The sequence below is a fragment of the Rattus rattus genome, chromosome 6 (assembly GCF_011064425.1).
Source record: "Rattus rattus isolate New Zealand chromosome 6, Rrattus_CSIRO_v1, whole genome shotgun sequence".
NCBI lineage: Eukaryota > Metazoa > Chordata > Mammalia > Rodentia > Muridae > Rattus > Rattus rattus.
This window is the reverse complement of record NC_046159.1, coordinates 156,743,828-156,762,428: the sequence shown is the minus strand read 5'-3', so window position 1 is coordinate 156,762,428 and position 18,601 is coordinate 156,743,828. Positions and strand designations below refer to the sequence as shown.

The 18,601-nt window shown below is 48.0% G+C and overlaps 1 protein-coding gene across 2 annotated transcripts; it reads right to left on the bottom strand.

The window, feature by feature from the left end:
- Positions 1–8,058: 8,058 nt before the first annotated feature.
- Positions 8,059–18,382, bottom strand: Htr5a (5-hydroxytryptamine receptor 5A). 2 transcript variants are annotated; one of them, XM_032907175.1, is made up of 3 exons: positions 18,287–18,375; positions 17,062–18,175; positions 8,059–9,168 (listed from the first exon to the last, which is right to left on the bottom strand). In XM_032907175.1, the coding sequence occupies exons 2-3, from the start codon at positions 17,800–17,802 to the stop codon at positions 8,836–8,838; spliced, it is 1,074 nt and encodes a 357-aa protein (XP_032763066.1). In that variant the 5' UTR covers positions 17,803–18,175; positions 18,287–18,375; the 3' UTR covers positions 8,059–8,835. The 2 variants fall into 2 exon arrangements, with proteins under 2 accessions (XP_032763066.1, XP_032763065.1); XM_032907174.1 differs by having other exon boundaries at positions 17,062–18,382.
- Between the last annotated feature and the right edge of the window lie 219 nt (positions 18,383–18,601).

The following is an 18,601-nucleotide window of genomic DNA, read 5'->3' as shown; positions in this document are numbered from 1 at the left end:
CTCCCCATCCTCTTCCTTCCTCCCAGTTCCCACCCTCCATCTGACTATTTTATTAGCCCTCCTAAATGAGAGTCAAGCTTCCTCTCTTAGGCCTTCCTTCTTGTTTAGCTTCTTTGGGTCTGTGGAGTATAACACGGTACGTCGATTTATGACTAATACCCACTTACAAGTGAGTGCATAGCATGCATGTCCTTTTGGGGCTGGATTACTTCACTCAGAATGCTATTCTAAGTTCCACCCATTTGCCTCCAAAATTCATGATGTCTTTATGTTTAATAGCTGAATAATATTCCATTGTGTAAATGTACCACATTTCCTTTATCCATTCTTCAGTTGAGGGGCATCTAGGTTGTTTCCAGTTTCTGGCAATTATGAATAAAGCTGCTATGAACATAGTTGAGCAAGTGTCCTTGTGGGATGGTGGAGCAGTTTTTGGGTGTATGCCCAGGAGTTGCAGATTTTCTCTGTATAGTCCTGACTGTCCTAAAACTCACTTTATAGACTAGACTGCTCTTAAAAGAGATCCACCTGCTTCTACCTCCCTAGTTCTGGGATTAAAGGTGTGCATCACTACACCTGGCTGGAAGTGTTTTTCAATTAGTCACCGAATCTTAAAGATCAAAGATCTTTTATAACACTTTTTAAAGTCAGAGATTCATAAGAAAACAAAAACAAACAAAACACAAAACATGGTGCTTAGGAGGCAGAAGCAGGTGGCTGTGTGTGAGTTCAAAGCCAAGCTGGTCTATATAATTCCACAGCTGCCAGGAGGACATGGTGAGGCCCTGTGCAAACAAACAGACAAACAAACAAATATCTTAAATTTACTAAGCCTTTGGCTAGTGTTAAGAATTCTAGCAGATGTGAGTGGACCTTTCTCGGTTTGGGACTTCAGCTAAAAGGCATGTGCTCAGTTTGGAAAAGAAAAAGTCTAAGGTCTGTGACTTGGGCATAGACATGACCCTACCATGCTGGCTGATGCCTTGGCATGGAGGAGGGAACTCAGCAAGAAGAAACAGCAATCAGGAAGTGGGGCTTGGGGATTCTGTCATTACCTGAGAGAAGACTGGTTCCCACCTCACAGTGAGGCAGGTGAGCATCAGAATGACTGAGCAGCCTGGGACCCACCTTTGGATTGGGCTACACACACACCCCTCCTAACAACGTGCCTGGCAACCCAGAACCCCCATCTACACCAAGCTGCTTGAATGCCCCACATCAAGTGCTAGAGTGAATTGCTCCTGCCTACAACCCTGTGGTAACTCGGCTTTGTGGTTAGTTTTCACATGTCCCAGAACATATCCAGCAGCTAAAAGCAAGGGTCAACCCAGCCTAAACTGACTTGAGGTCCATGCACAATAAGGTAAACTGTGTCCTTTAAATGGATATTTAGGGCAAAAAAACAAAGAACCCTATTCGCCATCTTATCCCATGCATGATTTGGTATGCATATGATTAAATCCAGATGTATCATGGGAAGGAACTTATTCAATAAAGGCTTACAAACTACAAGTCTGTCGATCAAAACTGAAAACCTCTCCTATCTCACCCTTAGCACCCAGCTCCTCTTTCTCCTGCTACCCATAAAAGGAGGCCCTTCTACCTCAGGTAGCCTATGCTCTCCTGCAGCGTATCTGGCTGGCCTAGACCTTCATTTTGCTTCTGAACCTCCCTAACCCCCAGCTACTTTGCTATTTGTGTGTGATTCTTTAATTCTCAGAACAAGATGCCAAGGACTTGGGAACAGCTGTACCAAAAGACGTACAAAGCCGAAGTTCTCTGGGAGCAGAGTGGAGTTACAAGGCCACCATGCCGCTGTTGGTTCAGACTCAGTACCAGAACTGCAGCAGCAGCAACAGCAACTTTCCAGACGGTGTGGCCTAAGGGCGGCCTCTAGGATCTGTCCTCCTGCCTCCAGTTCTACCCTCTGGGTGTTTGCAAACATAGGGAAGAGTTGTGGGGCTCTCTAGAGCCCAAGAGGAGAAGTGGCTGTTGTGGTCAGAGAAGCAGTGACTTCGCATGAGCTCTCTGAAGCACCCCAGGGTCCCACTACAGCAATGATACTGTCTGCTGTTCTGCTAAGGCAGGAAGGGGAACATTGATGTGGGTGAGAAGTGGTCACAGCAATGGTGGGGAGTAACCAGTGTGGAGTTCAAGCCACAGAGACATCATTTCCTCAAGCAGCCAAGTCACACATGGGGCAGAGCCCATTCTGGATAATTCGTTCTTCGCCCAGCATTTATGTACACGGAGAAGGGGGAACCTGGTTTTCAGAGCCTCCTCACTTGGAGACTGGATGCTCCAGCAGAAAACAGTGAATATTCACAAGGTGGTAACCAAGGAAGGCTATTTCCGGATTTCCTGTTATCCCTGTTCTTGAACCAGTGGGCTGCTGTTCCTCAAGTCTGCAGAGAACAGAAAGCAGCCTCCAGGAAGGGTCTGCTGCTTACTGGAAGACTTCAGCCAGCAGCCAGCAGCTATTCCAGACTAGCAAGCTCCTACCCTGGAAAGATGGAGGACAGACAGACTGTGGGTGGGTGGGGGGATGTGGGAGGAGCCCGAGTTGGGGCTGTGGGTCCGCTATCCTCCACCTATCCTCTTGAGGCCTGCGGTAGCTCTACTCAGGGCAGCAGTGTGGGGTCTTGCCATCTGAGTGAACAAGTAGACCTGGGTCTTCTGGTCCAGGCCACACCTTCCAGAAAGTTCTCTCTTCACACAAGACTTCCATGCCTCCCAAGACCAGAGCCAAACTGTCTTGGGCAACAAGAAGAGTGACTCCCCACACGTATCAGCTCCTCCTCCCCAGGAGGAACCTCAACCATTTCCAAGTCAGCCATAGTGGAGGCAGAGCCATAGTGGAGTGGGATGGAAGACGCAGATGACTTCCTGTTCAGGTTTCATTTCTGAGGGATAATATGTCCTGACAACAGCCATGTCTATTGGACTTCCAGTCCCAGACTGTAGTCCATGATTTCAGGGAGGTCAAGGCAGGAACCTCAGGCACCACATCCCCAGTCAGGAGCAGAGAGAGAACAAACACGGCCCCTGTTTGCCTGTGCCATGCTCAGCTGGCTTTCTTTACCCTCATGGAGTAGCAGGACCCAGGACATAAGCTGGAGCCTCCTGCATTCAGGGTGGTCTTCTCACCCCCATGACCAGTCAGAACAGGCCCTCACAGGCTTGCCCACGGGTCACCCTGATAACTCCTCAGTTGCCGGGGTACAGTGGCAATGGCTTTAGTTCCTGCACTCAGGAGGAGGGGTAGGTGGATGTGTCTCTCTGAGTTCGAGGCCAGTCTGGTCTACATAGCAAGTTCCAGGCCAGGGAGGGCTACACAGTGAGACCTTGTTTAAAAATGAAAAGAAAAAAATAAGGAGAAACTCTCTTCTTAAGTGGTTCTAGATTCTGTCAATTAACTGCTAAAATTAGCCAGCACACTTCTTTAAAGAGTCAGGTCCCACCAGAAAAAAAGAAAAAACAAAATTCCCGCCTCATTTCGAGACTGCTCTCGATGGGATTTACACCAGAAAGCTGGGATGTCTACCACGGCTGCCTGGATGTTTAATGTGCCATCCTAGGAGTAGGCAGAAGTCCTGCACGAGCTTGTTTGGATGGACACAGATTGTCCATCAGCCTCCCGGAAGCAGTGGTGAGACTCTGAGAAAGTAGCCATTTCCACGCGGTGGTTTCTGAATGTGAGGTCTGAATCTCACACCACAGTGGCAGACAGACTGACTGATGAACTTTTGGCCTGTTCTGGACATGTCAGAAGTTAAACATTCCTGAGGCTATCATCAGGGTCCAGTACATCTGTCTCAACTCCCTTGTCCCTGATGAGTCACTGCTGGGGCCCGTTCTGTTCAGTTCCTCCCAGGTCCCCAGAGAGGCCTGAAGCTGCTTTCCTGGTGCCTGCCGGAGGCTTGCCACCATCTGGCCGGCCTCACTCCTCTGTTTGCTTCCTGGGATCAGCTCCCAGAGGAAGAACCCGGCCCTGGCATGGCAATGGCAGCTGAGGAAGCAGCCACCACCTCCTGATGGAAGGAAACCAGAAAGTGTAGTAGTTCAGAGGAGCGCAGGGTGTGGGGAACACAGTCGGGTGGGGAGTGCAGCTGTTCCATTCCTCTTCCTTGGGGCCTCTCAGGCAGAGAAGTGTGTCTGGGTCTGAGCTGCAGCCATACCTGAGCCACCCCTGGAAGAGCATCAAGCATTCTGCTTGACTCTGCATCTGTAGAGCAGAGCAGAAGGCCAGGGGCAAAACTTAGGGCGAGGCTTCAGAAATGATGGCACTGTGCCTCTTCCCATCATTGGCCTATAGAGCCCGAAATACTGGCTCAGCTGTCACTATTGTACTGGGAAAATACAAGGCCCGGAGAGTCTGGGATCCCCGAACAGAGCAGAGCCTTCTCTTAGTGGGACAGCAGAGCTGGTTTCTTTCTTGTTTCTGTAAGCATATTTCTAGTCACCCTTGAGAGTTTGCATGGGTATCTGGGCCTCCTCAAAGCCTGTCTGATAAAGTGGACTTGGCAGAATGGGCACAAGTAATGGGCGCCGGTGTTTCCAGTGACCGACTTCTGCTATGAATTCCATGTTCCGGTAACCCCCTCCCCCACAGTCATTCAGGAGCAGTGGGAAGGGAGCTGGAGGGATGCTAAGAGCACTTGCTGCTCTCTCGAAGGACCGTGGCCAGCTCTCAGCGCTACATCGGGAAGCTCATGATTGTCTCTCACTCCAGCCCCAAGGCATCTGTGGCCTCTGCACACCGCAGGCACCCACACTCATACGCGCAAGTTCACACACATTCGCATAGTTAGAAAATATTTCAAAAAGAATAATGGAAAACATCCCACAAATATTCGAGTTGCATACTAGAGACCCAAATTCACATTTGCACCTTGTAACATTTTTTTTTAATCAATTATCTTTGCATTGAGATAGAAGTGCAAGAATTGCTGTTTACTCTTCGTGCATCAGGTGTTCCGTGCCCTAGGCAACATTTGCACAGTGTATGATTTAAATGTTGTCCGGGAGATGCTAAATACATATAAATGATAATATATGAGCTCATCTTATAAAATATGAATAATTCATATATTCACATGAATAATATGAATATATTCCATTTAGTTAGTATTCTTATATATAGCTAATATATACTATATAACAGAGATGCAGTCAATTTTATTATAGTATCTTTCTCTGACTAGAGTGTGCAGAATCATGGGGCATGGAGGAGCAAGAACTTCCATTTCTCCCTTAGCCTTAGTGAAAAGTTCAAAGGAAATGGACCTTTAAGAAGATGTTTCTGGGTCTGGAGAGATGTCTGTGTCTAAGAGCTCTGGCTGCTCTTCCAGAGGACCTGAGTTCAGTTCCCAGCAACTATGCGGTGGCTCACAATGAGCTGTAACTCCAGTTTCAGGGGATTTGGTGCCCTCTTCTGGACGACTCAATTACTGCAAGCACATAATGCACATGTCCGTGTAGACAATCTTAGAAATAAAAACTAGAGGTAAAAACTCAGTTTGTTATTTTTAAATTATGTGCACCTGTGTGTCGGTTTGCACATGTGTGCATGCATGTGGGCACCTGCTCAGGCCAGAGATATCAGATCCCCTAGAGATGGAGTTACTTGTGGTTACAAGTTGCCTAGTGTGGGTGCTGGGAATAGAGTCCAGGCCATCTGCAAAAGCAGTGTGTGCCCATAACCACCGAGCTGTCCTTCCAGCTTCCAACAAACCTTTAAGGAAAAACCCAGAAAGATAAATACTGAAGTGTGGGACTGGATGGGAAACCCCGCCGGAAGTTTTAGACAGACGTACAATTTACACAAGACTCTACGTGTGGTACCCATTCCTTCCCTTGTGGGCACTCAACAAACGCATCCCCCGTTATAACACCGAAAAGCCCAGTGATCCCCGTGGGTCCCAGTGATCCTGGGGACAGGGAAAAATCAGGAAGTCAGCAACTCTGTCTTTTAAAGTATTTGAATCTAGAATGTAAATAAGAAATACACGAAAGCAAGAAAAACATCTAAGGAGATCCGAAGTAAGTTCTCCTTCGCATTGCCGTACAGACAGGAGTCCACAATAAACTCATTCACGGTCACGAAGCTGCCTGTCTAACGCCCTACATCCGTTCACACTTTTGTACAATGGTTGTCTTTGCAGGGAATTCAAGATAACCTCATGTCAAGCCCACAAAGAAATCATCACACACGTTCTACTTTGGAATGTTGGTGGATAGGATTTATTATATACATTATAATATGTCTGTGCCTTCGTAGTATATACATAGCTTTGATCTGTGCGTTTGTGAAATCAGGGACGTGGAGTATAATGCAGTTTTATTGCCCAAGAGTTTGTAGATGCTTTGAATGATGGGTAAGCTGTTTGTTTTAAGTCGAGGTGACATGGGCGGACCTCCCTGTGTGATGATAAAGTGGTCAGAACACTTCAGGTGGCGAGGATGGACTAAATACCTGCTCTGAGTGCCCACCATGCCGGGGTGGCCACCCCTTTACCCGTGTTTCCAGAGAGGGCCACTCTTACTGTCCCTTGATCTAAAGGCTCACCGTGCTGCGGACTCCAGGCTGAGTGTGAATGGTAAGGGCAGACACAGTGCAGAGTTTGCAGTTAGAACATTCTATGTGTGCCACTCTCCTAGGACTCAGACTCAACAAAGCACCTTCTTATCTCCCCTCAGTCGTGGCCAATGCCAAAAAAAAAAAAAAAAAAACCACTAGTGAAACCTTATTATGAGAACAGTCATGACAGTCACGGACGTGTGAGGTGTTTCTTCTGTTCACTTTCCAGCCTGGTTCAGGCCGGTCCCAGTGCAGGGTGAGTGTCTAGTCTAGGCCACTGCTCCAAGGAAAAGGGCCTCAGAGTACTGGAGACCTTTTACTTATAAATCTCTTAGTCCGGGTGTGGTAACACATACTTTTCCAGCGTTCAGGGGACAGAGGCAGAGGTAGAGGCAAGAAGATCTCTGTGAGGTTGAGATCAGCCTGGTCTACACAGTAGGTTCCAGGACAACCAAGGATACTTAGTGTGGCCCTGTGTCAACATAAATGAACAGATAGTTAAAGCCTCATGAGGATGAAGTTGTCACACTTCCGGCCAACTGAAGAAACATACCAATCCTCCACAGTGGCACCATCATCTGGGTGTCTCTGAGAGACCACTTCCTGGATGAGGAGTCTTCAGCAAACAGCCTGTATGACTGTAAAAGCAACCCAGTGTTCCTCGCTGCTGGGATCTGAAGTGTGGGTGCTCTTGCTCCCTCGGGATTTTGCTAAGAGCCACGTGCTAAGAGTTGTCCACAGCTCTGTGGGTTCTGATGGCTCTATCGACAGTTTCTGGGAGAAGTCAGCACAGACTGGAAGGGTGACTTCTTTCTCTCCTTGGTTCTTTTGATAGTGTTCTCAAAGTTCCCCCGGAAAACCTTTGGAGGTATGCCTAAGGCTTTCTGTGACTATGTAAACACCGTGTCTACTAGACTGTCTTGACTCACTAATTCCACTGCCAACTTGATAGTGACATCACTTGACCCTTGTCTGGCTCTCTGGTCAGGTTCATATACCAACAAAACCAGCACTGCAAAATGGCCAGCACTCCTGTCTACCACACGTGTCTGATAGTCACCAACCGTGAAACTGCATTAAAAAAATCAATAGCTTGGGGCTGGAGAGATGGCTCAGTGGTTAAGAGCACTGACTGGTCTTCCAGAGGACCTGAGTTCAATTCCCAGCAACCACATGGTGGATCACAACCATCTGTAACGGGATCCGGTGCCCTCTTCTACATTTATACTTAATAAATAAATTTTAAAAAATCAGTAGCTCATGGCTGTAGTTAGCCTCAAATTTTACTATTTAGGGAAGAAACACTAAACCCAGAAACATTTAAAGAAATTCTACCAGTAAAAACCCTTAGTAAATAAATTTGACAGCTTCTGTGAAATTGATAGATTTTTCGTGAAGAGTGGTTTCAAAATGGAAGGAAATATTTTGCTTTTCCAGTTGATAGACTGAGTTGATTTTAACTGGAAACTAGAGGTGGGGGGGAGACAGGCATAGACAGAGATAGACAGACAGAGGGAGACTTTGGGTTCACAATGAACAAATGGTAAAGACAGGAATCACTGTTATCACAAATGGGATGGTGCTTTGATATGTTTGGGGACAGAATTTTGTGATCAGATATTCAGAAGGACCCAGAATTGGGCCATACACTCCAGGACCCAGAGCAGAACTCTGAAGTGAGGGCTGTTCTGGGAAGTTTGCCCTTATGGTCTCTGCTTTTCAAATAGCCTCTCCAGTGCATTGCTGTTGCTAAGTCTGTGTCAGACAGCTCAGACTGATTTATGAACTTACTACGTAGCCCAGGCTGGCTCCAAATTCCTGTTCTACCTGCCTAAGTTTCCTTGGTGCTAGGGTTCCAGGTGTGTGATCCCACTGGCTTAGCCTTGTTCTTTCTGCCTCTCTCTGCCTGCCTTAGTTGTCTCACTTCCTTCCTCCTGTTCGTTCTGATCAAACTTCTCATGTTCCCGCTGGAGTGGAGTTGGAGGAGAAATGGGCACGTTGTGGGCCAGGCCTGTGGCTGCTGGTACAGAGTGAGGAAGAGTGCCCAGACTGGGGACACAAGCTACCAGAGCCTATAGGAGACACCTTCCAGCACACGGACACAGAACTGAAGTGAGCTGAGCTCTGGTGTGACCCTGGTGCCCTCGGCAGATGGATCTTGTTCCTCTGGACAGCTGGGCAGACTACGGGGTTTGTGAGGCAGGACAGTCCACCGAGCTACGAGCTACGGGAAGAAGGCACTCCCATGTGGCCTCTCACTGCTGCTTGGAGAAGAAGACCTTAAAAGCACTGCTGTAGCTCCTGTTGAACGCCGTGTAGATGAGCGGGTTGAAGAAGGAGTTGGAATAGCCCAGCCACAGGAAGATGCTCTTCCAGAGGGCAGGGATGTCCCAGGAGCACAGTGGACTGATGAGCTCCGTAACAAAGAAAGGGAACCAGCAGAGGACAAACACCCCAATGAGGATGCCCACCATGAGGGCTGCCCTTTGCTCCTTCTGTTCCCTCCACGTGTCCCCTTCTGTCTGGAAGGTGACGGTGGCGTGACGGACAGTGAACACCATCTGGGGATGTTGTGAAGCGTCCTTCACCTGCAAGGTATAAACAGACATGTTGTAAGGAGATGCCGCTCACACCTGCCAGGTTGGGGCCAGACAGAACCAGGCACGGATGGGCCTGGGCGCCACAAACCATTCCAACAGAAGTGTTGGGGCTCAGTTGGGGAATCCTGCAAACTAGAGGGCATAGCAGTGAATGACAAGGCTGGACTCTGCATCCTAGGAAAGAGAGGAAGCTACAGCACACAGAGTGCGATGAAAGTGAGTTCCTGTGGCTATCCGCTCTGTTAAAGGCACAGCAAAAACAAATAGAATGTGGCGGTGTCATGGTTAGCTGTAACTGTCAACTCGATGTAGGGCAAAATCATCTGAGAAGAAAGCCTTAATTGAGGAATTGCCTGTGGGCAGTGTGTGTGTGTGTGTGTGTGTGTGTGTGTGTGTGTGTGTGTGTGTGTGTATGGGTGTGGTGTCCAGCCCACTAAGACAGTCGTCACTAGCAAGTCACCCTGAATTGTATGAGAAAACTAGTTGTATTTAAGCCAGTGGCTCTTAACCTGTGGGTTGTGATCCCATGGGCAAATCTGTATCTCCAAAAATATTCACATTATAATTTTCAACTGCAAAATTACAGTTATGAAGTAGCAATGAAAATAATTTTATAGTTGGGGTCACCACAACATGAAGAACTGTATTAAAGATCACCTCATTAGGAAGGCTGAAAACCACTGGTTTAAGCCATCTTACAAGCCAGCTAGCAGAAAGCACCCTTCATGTTTCCTGCTGTACTTCTTCAGCTGAGGTAATGCTATGCACGTAATGAATAAGTAATGTGTGTAGTAATTCTGTGAAGTAAGGCCTGCCTCGACTTCCCTCAAAGATGGTCTGGCATTCCAGGCTAAAACTCCTCTTCTACGTTGCTCTTGGCCAGAGTGTTTTATCACAGTGAAATGAACAAAACCAGAATATGAGGCACGTGTATTTGATGGCAAAGGCATAGGAGACAGACTCACTCCATGATGGTAAGTTACAGATGGCAGTCAGGGGATCTACAGTCACCCAGGAGGTGAACTTCTGAGCCCGTTTGTGAGGGAGTCTCTAGGTTGGCACCATTCCGTAGGCTGGACTCCCACACTGAAGGAAAGGGGAGCAGAGTCTCAGCACCATGTGCTCCCAGATGCACACAGTGTGACCCTCAGGCTCCTGCCACTGTGCCTTCCTGCCCTGAGAGATCGCATCCCCAAACCACGAACCAAAGTAAATCTTTTCCCCCTTAAGTTTCTTCTGTCAGACATTTGATCACAGCAATAAGGAAAGTAATTAATATATATCCTAACAAACGCATTATAAACAGAATAGTGGAAATTGAAAATTCACTTGCCATACCTCTCACACGAGGTACCCCAACCCAGCCAGCTACGTAACACCCTGTAGGGTTTCGTGATTTTCTTTTGCCATCTGGGGACTGACTGGCTGTGGCTTACTGCTGCCACCCAGCATCAAAGTGGACCTACTGCATATCAGTAGCCTAAAGAGGAAAATCAAAACTCAAAGCATAGCATCAACCAAATGATCAGTCTCCTCACTCCATCAGTAATCAAACCGTAGAGGTCGGGGGGTAAGCTTAGGGCCAGATTTCTAGAATGTTCATGCGAGTCTGCTCTAAAACATTAGAATATTCTAGAACTTTTCTTCTGATATGAGATTCCCAAAGGGCAGGCGGAGGTAGCTCAGTGGGTAAAGGGTGCTTGCCACTAAGCCTGATGACTTGAGTTCGATCACCAGAGACCACATGATAAAAGGGGAGAACCAACTCCCCTAGGACTCCCAGGAGTTCTCTGACTCTTTTTCCCTCAGGAAGTCTGCACCACGCTTGGCCTTTTTTCTCTGGCCAAACTGGTCATTGCTGGTGGCAGTAGGGATCCTGACAACATGAGGGTACTATCAACACTGAGACTACGGAAGACATGGGGGCGCTGTGATACTAGGGGCACTGAAGATGTGGGGACTCTGGGACATGGTTTTGTATCAGCAGTTCTTCAGAGTTTAGTAATGTTCCACAGAACATTAGTAATGTTAGTAATGTTAGTAATGTTCTAGTAATGTTAGTAATGTTCAGTAACATTAGTAATGTTCCACAGAAAAGCATGCCCCCTGTTGTCCTGGTTTTCTTCTGTTGCTATGATTTAAAAAAAAAAAAGTGACCAAAAACTTGGGGAGGAAAGACTTTATTTCAGCCTATACTTCCAGGTCAGTCTTCATCAGTGAGGGAATCGGGGCAGGAACCTAAGCGGAAACCTCAGAGAATGCTGATTACCGACTCACAGCTTCGTGGTCCGCTACTACTTCACAGCGCATGCTCAGTTGCCTAGGCATTGCGCGGCGTGATGTGGATTGGGCCCTCCTGCCTCTTTCGTCAGTCCAGACAGTCTCTCACACAGAGGTGGCCGCAGACCAATCTGACCTGAGCAGTTTCTCAGTTGAAGTTGGCTCTTCCCAGAAAACACTCCAGGTCGGGTCAACTAACACACTTCCATATGTAATTTAGGCCCCTCCCCCAGGCCATGTTCTGGTGGTGTGTTTAACACCGATCCCCGACTCCCCTGGAAGAGGCCAGTGATTGAAGTCACTGTCTGTGAGCTGTTGGGAGATTCTGGCTGCTTGAAAAGTTTCCACTTTCTCTTGTTTTCAGGTGTGTGTGCTCACTCTGGCTTCCGGGCCTTGGCTTTCTGCTAATCAATGGTTACAATGAAGAACTTAACAGAGTCTATAGAGTAACCTTTAAGAGTTTAAAACGCTCACTCGTTAGCAGGTCTTAGAGAGACTAACATGGCGTGAGCAGGCAGAGCAAGTTACATCTCCATCTCCTCCGACATCCATTCAGGACAGGTGCTTCACCGTTTCACACTCACTGAGATGTTCCAGCTTTAGCCGCCCTTTCTCTTTCAATAACTCTTATTTGGGGGCAGGCACTGCTGGCTAAAGTTCTTGTCTTTTTCCAAAATGGTGATATGCTAAACAACCGTTTACAGCTTTACTACAAATCTGCCATGTTCTTACTACTGCCAATTAATACCACCCTGCTCTGTGGTGCTACACTTGGGGACAGACTCTCAGCTCCCGAGTGTGGGTGAGGTTGACTTGTAAGACAGGTCACCTGCCAGGACACTGAAGAGACAGATGCACGGATTAGAAGGCTCGGCATGGTGGTGATAAAAATGTTCTGACTCCGGGGCACACTGATTGTTCTGTAGCTATGGTAACAAGGAGGCTTGTGTAAACCCCTTCCGGATCAAGGACAATGCAGTTTCCCTGAGCACAGCTTGTGAAGGAGCCTGTCATCATTAACCCTTACCAGGGAGCCAGCCAATCAAATCAGAGTCACCCTGAAAATCTGACTCTGAGAGCCAATCAATCAGTCTGAGTGACCACACTCTACAGAGGACATTGCCTTACTGAATGACCTCCCACTGAGCCTGACCACTCTTGAATTCAGAGATAATCACGATCTCCTCTGTCCTAGGGACAGTTTAGGACAGCAGGCTTTCTCCTAGTGCTCTTTTCACCTCAGCCTCTAGGTCACAGCTGTCCCCAACCCCACCCCACTCGGCCAGTTCTAAAGGTAGAGCTGAGCACATTTCCAGGACCCACCAAAACATCTCACCAGAAGGCGTTCACTGGACCCCAACTCCAGGCGCCTGCTGGCTCATGCTTTGTCCAGGAACTACTGGTTCCTTGGCTTCTGGCTGGTCCCTGAGCTCTTACTGCTGGGTGGTGTTTTGCTATTCCAGAATTTGCAAACAAGAACAGCCATGTGCCAGGCCATCATGTTGAGCTGTTTGCTTCACGTAACTAAAGCTTCACCTAGCGGTCTGCAGTTAGGCCTTGGATTGGATCTTTGCTTAAGGTGTGGGCCGTGCGTCAGAGGCCACACCATCAACACCACTGTGCTGTGCAAACAACCTGCAGGGCCTACAGCTGCTTGGTTTTTTTGTTTTAAAGATTTATTTTACAGTGTGTGTGTGTGTGTGTGTGTGTGTGTGTGTGTGTGTGTGTGTGTGTGTGTAGCTACCCTCGGAGTGCAGGGTAGTGGGTCATGTGCAGCCGGAGTTATGAGCTGCCAGACATCATGAGTTCTGGAATTAAACTTGGGTCGTCTGCGGGACAAGCATGAACTCTTAACCACTGAGCAGTCTCTGTCTAGCGGGAGTCAGCTTGTTTAATTTATATCTACCGGCTTTACAATATTGCACTCCCCTCACCGGTCTTTCTCTGGCATGTTCCTGAAGCTTTGTTACACATCCTAAATGTACTGTCCTTTCTTCAAGACGTTTTTGTTCAGGGAAAGTACAAGCATTCTGTAAACTCACAGGTATAAAGTCAGATCTATAAACTGTAAATTCAAAGCCTATGCCAGAGCCAGGGGACTAAGGGAAAACTTCCCTAAGCTTCAGAGAAAGGACAGGCATTGTAGAATTTAGAATTTCATTAGAGCAGAAAACAAACCATGGTCTCTGGATCTGTCACAGACTAAAGTGAAACCTCTTCAGATTCAGAGATATTTAAAAGCAGGATGGAGAAGAGAAAGCTTTATCCAACCATGGAAACGCAACCCTAAAGACAGAAGATGGCTTACAAAGGTGACTTCAGAGACTTCCCTTGCACAGGATGACGGAAAAAATGGCGCAAAATTGCAAATAAAGACAGAAGATAGATTTAACAGAAAATCTACACAGCATTTGTGCGGAATGGAAGCCAACGGGCATTGAAGCTGAGGCTTAGAGCTCTCTGTCTCTCTGTCTGTCTGTCTCTGTGTCTGTCTGTCTCAATCTCTCTGTCTGTCTCTGTTTCTCTGTCTCTGTCTGCCTCTCTGTCTCTCTGTCTGTGTCTCTGTGTCTCTGTCTTTGTCTGTCTCTCTGTCTCTCTCACTTGCTCACTTGCTCTCCAGGGCCTTTTTATATAGCGCTGGCTGTCTTTCTTGGAACTCACTATACTGGTTTCAAGCTCATAGAGATCTTCCTGTCTCTGCCTCTGCCTCTAGGGCACTGGAATTAAAAGTGTGCACCATGCCTGGTTCAGTGTTTTCTTTAAATAAATGGACTCAAAAATAAGAAGTAAATGGACCCACGAACCTACCAACTTAGAAAATCACCAACATGAGGCTAGACATTTCCAAATAGCCTTAAAAAGTAAAGGCCAGAGATCTATGCAAGACATGGTTCTCTGGATACCCCTAAATAAGCCTCTGTACCCAGAAATATGGGAGCCTAGATATATCAATAGATTATCTATTTTCTGTCTTTCCTCTTTTTATAGATGCCATGTATCAATTATATGTTATCTATCACTGACATCTGTCACCCATCTATATCTATCATAATCTATTAGCAGAAGGCTCCTTTAAAAAAAATCAGTATCTCTATTAGCTTAAAGTCACTATTCAAAATCTACTCAATGGAGTTATTCCAAAGGGAATGTAGTCACCTACCAAGTTCCCGTCCTTCTAACTTGAGAGGACATTTGCCTGTACTGTGGCCGACTTTCTCGTTTGCACCAAGTTGAAGCCTCCTCTAGTCCTCACACTGTAAAGATCAACTCAGTTGATAAACATTGAAAATGTATCTGGGCTGGGCTGGAGCGATGGCTCTGAGTTAGGAGTGCAGCTGCTCAGCTGGATGTGGTGGCTCAAGCCTTTAACCCCAGCCCTCGGAGACAGAGGCAAGTGGGTCTCTGAGTTTGAGGCCAACCTGGTCCACAAAGTGAGTTCCAGGACAGCCAGAGCTATATATAGTGAGACGGTGTCTCCAAAAAAAATGAAATAAAATAAAATAAAAACTAAATAAAAATACACACTACTTAACCAAAAGACCCATATTTGATGCCAGCACTCATGTGGGACCACAACTGTCTGTAACTCCGATTCCAGATGATCCAGACAACACTCTCTTTTGGCCTTTGCAGGTACCAGGCACACACATGGTGTACATACATACATGCACGCAAAACACCTGATACAAAAACCACATAAGATAAAATAATTTTAAAAATAGAAATTATCTGAGAATATCAAGATAGCTCAGTGGTAAAAGCATTTGCTGCTAACATTGATGACCTAAGTTTGATCCCTGAAACCCACTGGTTGGAAACAGAGAACCAATTCCTGCCAGTTGTCCTCTGACTTACACACACACACACACACACACACACACACACACACACACACAAACAAACTGAAAAATAACAGAGCAGGCAGACTGTGACTCTTGCCAATTGTCGATAGCTGGGAGATAGAGGAGAAGGAAAGAGAAAGCCATGCATGCTGTTTGCAATCAAGCAAGCAGCCATGGACAAAAGGAGAAGGGGCTTCAGAGAAGAAGTGAAAGAGCCCGGAGTACCAGAGAAAGCATGCATGGCCTTCAGTCAGTGTCTGAAAGAAAGAAAAATAGAGGGTTGGGGATTTAGCTCAGTGGTAGAGCGCTTGCCTAGGAAGCGCAAGGCCCTGGGTTCGGTCCCCAGCTCCGGGGAAAAAAAAAAAAAGAAAGAAAGAAAAATAGATAAAAAGAGGAAAATAGGGAATGCCACAGTGGGTCAATTCAGAAAAGAGAAGAGGACTCAGAAAAGGAAAGTGCATGGTTTCTGTTGCCAGGGAAAGCAGAGGTGGACACCAAGCTTCAGTGGCTTAAGGCTACTTAGAACCCATTTCCTGGCTTCTTGGTGGATACAGCAGTTCCCAAAATTCATTTCTATGAATTCTGGTTCTCAAAATTCTTTGGAGCCATCCTGTGCTATTAGAAATCATCAGGCAGTCCAAGTGCCATGCTTGCTGGAGGACCACTGCTGTAGATAGAGGAACAGGTAACCCCGGACACCTGTATTCTAGAAACAAGAGCGATGCCCTTTTCCTTCCCTGCCTGCACCTAAGCTTGAACGAGTGGAAATGCAGCACACTGACACGGTCTTCACAAATAACCACCCTTCTCAGGCTTGTTTTTATATCGAGCCAGCACAACACACACACACATTCATTTAAAATAGTCTGCTGCCCCACAGCGCAACAACAGGAATCGGAGACAGCGTCCTTGTCTGGTCTGACCTCAGCACACAAGTGAGGGGCTGGCTCCTTTCCATGGAGCTTGAGAATACTGAATCACAGCTCAGCTCTGCAGGAGTTAAGGAGAGGCAGGCAGAGAAAGCGTGGGCGGGACAGGGTGGAAGAAAGCAGGACTTCCATTTAGAGATTGTCTGCTTCGTACGATGGGTGTAGGGAGCTGGGGAGCCGTCTGTCTTAGAACTTCAATTTCCTCCTGCATATTACTCAAAGGAAGGCAGACAGGCCAAGTGGTCCTTAGTGGTGCCCATAGCCTGACAGGGCTGCAAGCAGTAAATAGATCCAGAAAGCAATGGTACCACCCACAGGGAAGAGGACAGCACATGCAGTCACCAAGAGACAGTAAACAGTTGGCTTTAATCTTATGGGGTGGTGTTAGGGCACTGAAGAATAAGGATAGCAACCTAGAAATTACAGTTTGCAAACCAGCCTAGAACACAACACAACCAGCCTGCCTGCTGTGTGGTATTCAATTCTTCCCTCCTCCTCCAGACATTCTCACTACCAAAACAGAAAATAGCATGCCACCTCCAACCCCCACCCCGGGGCACTGAGACAGTATCCCCAAGACACCAGAGTCTCTTGATGTTGTCCATCTACAGGGCTTTAGTACCAAAATGAACCAGGTAGAACATGGATGGCAAACCCCTCGTTTTTTCAAGAAGGAAAACAACCCACCAGACATTCAGTATGGGAGAGGCTCTGTAATTCAGAGTTTAAAATAATTAATTCATTTTCCACAGACATCAGGGAAGGTGTGCTGTGAAGAAAGCCTTTGAGATACAAGTGAAGTATTTTTTAACAATCCTTGTAGCACCCACCTCCACAGCTGCAGGTATGGGGGAGACGCTGTTGGTCTTCCTGGAGCCCATGCGGAACTTCGCAGCCTTGTAAATCTTCCAGTATACAAAGAGCACCACACACAGCGGCAGGTAGAAGGCGCCCACAGTGGAGAACACGGTGTAGGAAGGCTCGCGACTGACCTGGCATTCTTCACTGAGCTCAGAGTAAGTCTCTCCCCAGCCAAAGAGCAGCGGGGCCAGAGAGATGACCGCGGAGAGTGCCCAAGTGAGCAGGATCATCACGTTGGAGACACGCTTGCGGGCACGGAGTGTGTACTCCAGGTGGCGCGTTATTGACCAGTAGCGGTCCAAAGCTATTGCTGTCACATTCCAGATGCTGGCAGTACAGCAGAGCACGTCACACGCAATCCACAGCTGGCATAGACGCCGGCCCAGCTGCCAGCGGCGCCCAGACAGTTCATGTACCAGGCTCAGAGGCATAACCAGCACAGCTACTAGCACATCCGAGATAGCCATGGATGCTACCAGGTTGTGTGGTACTCGGTGGAAGGTGCGTACCCTGAGGATGGTGGCCAGCACCAGCAGGTTCCAAGTGAACGTGGCGGCAGCTAGAAAGCCCAGCAAAGTCAGGACTAGCACTCGGAAAGCTGAGAGAAAAGATCGACTAGTGCGCAGGGCTTCCGTGTCCAAGCTGCGGTTAGGTTCCAAAGTGGAGGGAGTAGAGAGAGAAAAGGAGGTCAAGTTTATAGGCAGATCCATTGCTGGCCCAGCACACCTGCGTTTAGACTCAATGCAGTCACCGAGTCCACTGAAGTCAATTTAGATGTTTGCAGCCGCTGGCCAGTGCAGAGGATTCTGCCAAGAGCCAAGAACCTGACCTCAGTCTCCACCCAGTGAGAGTCCCGAGAAAATTGTGGCAGAGAGGAGGGTGCTGGGCTACAAGCCGCCCAACCCAGGTATCCTTAGAGATTTGGAAAGCGGACTCAAGGGGCTGAGTCTAGAAGTCAGGGCCAGCCTTTGCTATCACATGCCTGCGGTTCCTCACCTTGGCGGAGACTGCTGTCTGGTCGCTCGCAGCAGAGCATCCTTGGGGTCGGCCCGGGCCAGTGTAGGGTAGATGCCTAGAACCCAGCTAGTGCGTCAGAACAGTCGTTGGTCCAGGGTTGCTCTTTGCCCACCTCCCCCCTCTCCCGGCAGTGGCTCCGAGGGGTGGGGGTTGGGGGACTGGAAGCTACGTAGATACCTGTTTTCTGAAGGCAGCCTTCTGCCCTGCCCTGGTCCCTCTCCACCGTGCCTGGGGCTGCTGCTTCGAGAGTGCACGCTGCCGTGCCCACCCAGACCTGCCTTAGCAAAGTGGGGCTCCCGCACTACGTAAAGCATCAGCTGATGAAGCCGCCTCTCCCCACCCCGGCTCTCTGCATGGGGCTTCAGCATTCAGCCTTCGCTCTGCTTACAGCGGTGCTCGGCGCTGTCCACGGTGCTGCTGCGTATGCCAGCACTGAGCTTGGTGGCTATCCACGGTCCAGTTGCTTTTTACCCCTGGGTCAGTGGCCGGGAA